The sequence below is a fragment of the Bufo bufo genome, chromosome 2, assembly GCF_905171765.1.
Source record: "Bufo bufo chromosome 2, aBufBuf1.1, whole genome shotgun sequence".
NCBI lineage: Eukaryota > Metazoa > Chordata > Amphibia > Anura > Bufonidae > Bufo > Bufo bufo.
This window is the reverse complement of record NC_053390.1, coordinates 836,960,386-836,966,731: the sequence shown is the minus strand read 5'-3', so window position 1 is coordinate 836,966,731 and position 6,346 is coordinate 836,960,386. Positions and strand designations below refer to the sequence as shown.

The window sequence follows — 6,346 nt, the reverse complement described above, 5'->3', positions numbered from 1 at the left end:
GAGGGGAAACCCCAGGTGACAGTATGTCCTCTGCTGAGTCTATACACAGAGAAGACTGAAAGGGGAAGGTGATTAGGGGAGACCACCAGGTGGCATTATGTTCTCTGCTGAGTCTTTACACAGAGAAGTCTGAAAGGGGAAGGTGATGAGTGGAGACCACCAGGTGGCAGTATGTCCTCTGCTAAGTCTATACACAGAGAAGCCTGAAAGGGGAAGGTGATTAGGCGAGACCACCAGGTGGCAGTATGTTCTCTGCTGAGTCTATACACAGAGAAGACTGAAAGAGAAAGGTGATGAGGGGCGACCACAAGGTGGCAGTATGTTCTCTGCTGAGTCTATACACAGAGAAGACTGAAAGGGGAAGGTGATGAGGGAAGACCACCAGGTGGCAGTATGTCCTCTGCTGAGTCTATACACAGAGAAGCCTGAAAGGGTAATGTGATGACGGTAGATCACCAGGTGGCAGTATGTTCTCTGCTGAGTCCATACACAGAGAAGACTTCAGGTGACATCTACTACATTATCTGTACTCAGAGAGTTATCCCTATGTTATTTGTGGTGTTACATAGGACTGCATGTGACATCTACTACATTATCTGTACACAGGAGTTATCACTGTTTTCTGTGGTGTTACATAGGACTGCAGGTGACATCTACTGCATTATCTGTACTCAGAGACTTATCACTGTGGTGTTACATAGGGCTGCATGTGACATCTACTACATTATCTGCACTCAGGGAGTTATCACTGTGTTATCTGTATTTTGTAGTGTTACATAGGACTGCAGGTGACATCTACTACATTATCTGTACACAGACAGTTATCACTGTGTTATCTGTGATGTTACATTGGACTGCAGGTGACATCTACTACATTATCTGTACTGAGAGAGTTATCACTGTGTTATCTGTGGTGTTACATAGGACTGCAGGTGACATCTACTACATTATCTGTACTGAGAGAGTTATCACTGTGTTATCTGTGGTGTTACATTGGACTGCAGGTGACATCTACCACATTATCTGTACTCAGTTATGTGTCTGTGCTGTTACATAGGACTGCAGGAAGCACATTATATATACCCAGTGAGATATACTTTTACATGGGACTGGTTATACAGTAATCCGCTCTGCTGTACCTGAGCACAGAAGAGCTGTGGTTGGGTCTGTGACTGAGGGGTTAATGTGGGGAGGAGCAGCGCCCTCTTCCTACGGCTCCGCTTGTCTCGGCTTCACCTCCTCTCATTATCTGGCTCCACTACATGGAGTAGTTTGGGTGATTATGTCGGGGATTAGTGCTAGCTGGGGATTATTCCGGATTTCTCATTAAGACAATGGGTTCTGCAGAATAGGGCATTATCCTGGCTGGGGGCTCGGGGTGAGGGGCCAGCTTGCTCCCCCAGATCTGCCCTGTCACCCCCACAACCAGCAGGAGGCAGGAGGGGGCTCTGTCCTCTCCAGGATCCAGACCTCAGCACCTCACCTGGTGGACCTCTCCCTGCGGCCAGGGATTAACCCCTTCATGGAAGGACTGGAGCTGTGACCTCATCACTGGGGGCTGTGACCTCATCACTGGGGTTGTAGTCTTCACCGCCTCTGTAGCCCCTTCCCCACTGACTACGTCATTTGTCGGTAAACTGACGCATGCCGGAGAAAGTTGTGTGTGAGCCTGGAGTGAACAGGTGTCAGCAGAGACTTCAGCACCATGAACAGCTCCCGCTCCTTGCAGTTCTCCGGAGACTCGGAGGAGGTCGGGTCGGAGGTGACTGTGGCTCTGCCCCTGGTGTTGTCCCTCATCTGTCTCATTGGCTTCACGGGGAACCTACTGCTCATCTCCATCCTCATCCACGACCTGAGGAAAGGCAATTTCTCAGTGGTCAACTGCTTGGTCATCAACCTGGGGGTCACCGACCTGCTCCTCATCCTCTTCTGCATCCCGGTGCGCATTGTCTCCTATGCCCGGCAGTCCTGGATCTTTGGAGGCTTCATCTGCAGGACCACAGAATGGTTCCTCTACAGCTGCCTAACCGTCAAGAGCTTCACCCTGGCAGCCATTGCCCAAGCCAGGTACGTCCATGTGGTTACCCCTCCAAAGCTGTTGAGCTTCAGTAGGAGATATGTTCTGGTGGTGCTGCTCTTCTCCTGGTCCATGGCTCTTCTGCTGCCTCTTCCACACTTCATCTTCACTCAGATCAGGATGGACAAGGAGGGCTTGACGTGTAGTTTTGACATCCCGGATTATGCTTCCAATTTCATGAATGTTTTCAGCAAAATTTACCCCCTGGTGGCTTATGTGGTGCCCATGGTCTTCTCCTTTTGCTGCTACCTGAGGGCTCTCAGGAGAAAGGAGAGGAGGAACAGGGTGCCCAACCCCGGCACCCTCAGCCGCAGGATCACCTCTATGCTCATGAGTGTCAGCTTGGCTTTTGATGCGATGTGGCTTCCCGAGTGGATAGTCTGGGTCTGGTCCAGGCACAGCAACTATGGTCTCCTCCAGCCACCCAATGCCCTCATGATCCTGGCCCAGGTGGTTCTGTTCCTGAACTGCACCATCAATCCTGCAGTGTTTCTGGCCGTGTCTGACGAGTTCAGGGAAGGTCTGAAGAACATCTGGACCCCGTGCAAACTATGTGACGGGTCAGGTCCATCCAGAGGAGAGAATGGCTCCAGCATCCAGTCCTTGCATGACTTCCACTCCACGTCTGCGCACCGAGCATCTCAAGACTCCAAGTTAAGGGAGGAGAAAATCCTTCCAGATGTGGAACATTTTTGGCAGGATCGCAGAAACACCACAGCTGGAGAAGAAAGTGACCCCATGCCCTGGGAGCACCAGGAGAAACCTTAAACCTCCAGCCCAGGACATCTATGTGTGTATAGTGTGGAGGGGCCAGGTCTCCAGAGATGCAGGAACAAGTGGAGAACTGTAGCCTACAGATGGCTGTATGACAGGGAGGATGGGGGACCAGGATCTAAGTCTGCAGGGCTGACCCTGGGAAGCTGAGGAGCTACAGCTGCTGTGGAAGTAGATTTGTCTGCCAGAAATAAGATGCACTGAGTGGAGCAGACTGATACTTATAGTTCTACAGCTCCTAGAGAACCTCAGATGTTCCTGGGTCCAGGAGATGTGCCAGTGATTGCTGAGCCCCTGGTACTGTGTCATTGTGTAATGTGCTTGTAAGGTTACACAGAATCTAGTAGTGCTGTATGTCCCCAGTGTAGCTTGCCCCAGGGTGGGGCCCCCCATTGTCTTCCCTGCTCAGTATATTGTAGGTTAAATCAGGGGTGGGATGGGGATGGGGGGGGGGGGGGGCTAGAGAAATGTTTGGTTGAACATAAGGAGAATGATCTCTTTCTTTAAATAAAGTCTATGAATTGGTGGCATCCTATGTGATGTGTCTGTGCGCTGGTTCATGCTGTGATTCTGTGACCACCTTGCTAGGAGCAGCTCTCACCTGTTACTGTCCTGGGTATTTAATCATGTCTTGGGTAAAAGCCCCATCTTGATTAGTCTCTAAAAGCTGAATAGCCAGTGGCTACCACAAACCTCCTCATGTGCCTCCTCCTTCTCCTGTTCTGTCATCTTCTCTGCCCCTCTATCAAATATGCTCTTTACTTCTCATCCACTTCTTTATCTTTTGCTGTTCTCCCTTCTCTGCCCCACCAGCTCTCTGCTGCCCCAGTCTGTTCTCCCTTCTCTGCCCCACCAGCTCTCTGCTGCCCCAGTCTGTTCTCCCTTCTCTTCTTTGCATACCTCCTCCACCTCTCCACTGCCCTAGTCTAATCTCTACCTCTCTTCTCTTCTCTCCTCTATTCTACTATTTCCCATTTCTTCCTACCACTCCTGCTTTCCTCTGTTCCCTTCTGCTCCTCTCATACTATCATTTACACCTGTCTTGTTTCCTCTTTTCCCTCTCTCCTCTGCTATCCTTTTATTTCCTCACTCTTCTCATTTAGCTCTCAGTTCTTCTTTCCTTCTCCTCTACTTTTCTGTTTCCCTCTCTTCTTTTCCTCTACTTCTGTTCTCCTCTCATTACTTTCACTCCTCTACTTCTCTGTACCCTCCCCCTCTTTTCTCCTCCTTCTATTCCTCTACTTCTCTGTTCTTTTCTTATCTACTTCTCTCCCCTATTCTCTCTCCCATACTCCCCTGCTTCTCTCTTCTTCTCCTCACCTTCCCCTCTTCTTCTCTGCACTCTCCTCTACTTCTCTTCTTCTCCTCTATGTCTGTGAACTGTGCTCTACTTCTCTCCCCTTCTCCTCACCTTCTCCTCTACTTCTCTGTACTCTGTTTTAGTTCTCTTCTTTTCACTTCACCTTCTCCCCTTCTTCTCTATACTCTGGACTACTTCTCTCCTCCTTCTCTGTACTCTCCTCTACTTTTCTCTTCTTCTCTTCTTTTACTTCTCTATTTCTGTCTCTTCTCTGAGTTCCCTCTCTCTCTGTTTTCCACTGCTTCTCACATTCTATTGTTTCCATTTTCCTCACCTTTTTTCTGTCTCCTCTTTTTTCTCCTCTGTTTCCCTCTTCTCTCTCTTGTTTTCTCTCTTCTCTTTTTACTTTTCTTCTCTTGTTCTCTATTCTTTCCCTCACTTCTTCTCTTCTTTCCTCTGTCTCCTCTCTTATTCTCATCTGCTCTCATTACTTTTGCTTCTCTTCTGTTCCTCCCTTCTCTTTTTTCCTTTCTTCTCTATTCTTTCCCTCATATCATCTCTTGTTTCCTGTCTCTTTTCTTTTGTTCTCCTCTGCTCTCTTCGTCTTCTCCTCCACTCCTCTGTTCATCCCCATGCTCTCCTCTGACCCTCCAATATCTCATTTTCTGTCCTTTGTCTTTACCTTTCTTTATCCTCTGTCTACCCCCTTTCTTCTCTGCTGTTCTCTGTTTCTCCCATCTCTCTTCAGTTCTCTTTTCTCTCCTTACTTGTTTGTCTCGTCATCTCTACTCTTTCCTTCATTTCTTCTCTTTCCTTTCTTTCCTTTTTGTTCTCCTCCTCTTCTATCTTCACCTCTCCTCTGTCTCTGCAGCCCTCTATGTTCTTACATTCCTTCCATCTATATCATCACCAGAAAATAACCATCAGGTGCTGAGCACATTGTCAGGTAGAGCATTATGTGTAGGCTCCTCTGGTGGTTTCACTTGGGTACAGGACCTCAGTACATGTGTAAAGCCCCACATGTATGGACCAGATCTCTGCTAATATGTGGGCAGGTTCAGCAGGTGCCCCTTTTGACTCCTTGTCTTTCCCTCTGTCCCATTATCCTCAGTGGAGTTAGACTGTCATTGGGAAAATAGGGGTTGTAGTTAATATATTTACAGAACTGAGCATATTTCATAGTCTCCAGAACACTGAGGGCAAGTAATATGGGCGATTATGCTCAGGTGTCATCATCACAAGCACATAGTCACCAGTTCTTCTCCCCTGGGGGCTGAGTCTTTTACCACTGATGGATCTACAGAAGGTGTGGACAGGACTGTAGAGGTGTCCATAGCTGCCATCCATTGCAGAATGACTATGGATATGTGGTGACCTCTCCACCCGGAACGTTTGCTTCTCAGGACTGATGCCTTGTATTTGGAGTCCAATTTTATCCATCTTGACCACGAATCTCAAGAAGAAGAGAACATCTTGGCTTGGGGGTGAAGGAAAGGGGTACATAGTGGCAATATAAAACATTGGAGATGGATTCAGATTTATGTCATTGACCACTCTGTTGTGGGTCCCTACAGGTCACACATGGTCAGGCTAGGTCTTCCAGAGTGGGAGACTTTCCACTTTGGGATATTGGGCAGATGGCCAGAGGTCAAATCAGCCAGGACCTGGTGTTTAATCAAAGCTGAACCTGTAGATGCATTGCATCCTTTAAATTGTACTCCAAAGAGCTATTCAGGCAAAAGGACACCCCCCACCACCCCCCGGAACAGGTACCAGAGGCACACAATGCATCCCGCCTACGCCATGATACAACACAGGGTGCTGGTGGTCAGGTCTCTGCCTGACAAAGGCCCTTTTAGTGGGGGTGTCATACGGTTACATTGTATTTAATGTGTTCTGTTACATCTGTACAGTAACCAAAGCCTTCCTGCTGACAGGCTCCCTTTGTATTGGACTTAGGCCTTTGTACTGATACCTCTGGGGGTGAATAATTAAACAATCTCCTGTACTCTGCTGATGTCACCCTCCTGACATTGACCTCTTCACATGTCCGCTATTCCTGGTGGATTTGTAGTGCAACCAGGAATTTGTTTTCCGCTTCTAAATGCATTGTGAATGAGGGTGAAGAGCATGGAGATTATCTGGAGCGCTCCGGAGATACTGTAATTATGAGATTGCTGGTAAAGCCGGTGATT

General features: G+C 48.3%; 1 protein-coding gene across 1 annotated transcript; it reads left to right on the top strand.

Annotated features, from left to right (window-relative positions):
- The first annotated feature begins 1,705 nt into the window (after positions 1 to 1,705).
- On the top strand, positions 1,706 to 2,943 carry LOC120991861 (G-protein coupled receptor 151-like). Its single transcript, XM_040420611.1, has one exon. It carries the CDS (start codon positions 1,706 to 1,708, stop codon positions 2,843 to 2,845), a length of 1,140 nt encoding a protein of 379 aa, XP_040276545.1. The 3' UTR covers positions 2,846 to 2,943.
- The last annotated feature ends 3,403 nt before the right edge of the window (positions 2,944 to 6,346 follow it).

Bases quoted from the DNA above. Each gene is read 5' to 3' on its own strand.
- LOC120991861 (XM_040420611.1), top strand. From the start codon at position 1,706: ATGAACAGCTCCCGCTCCTTGCAGTTCTCCGGAGACTCGGAGGAGGTC.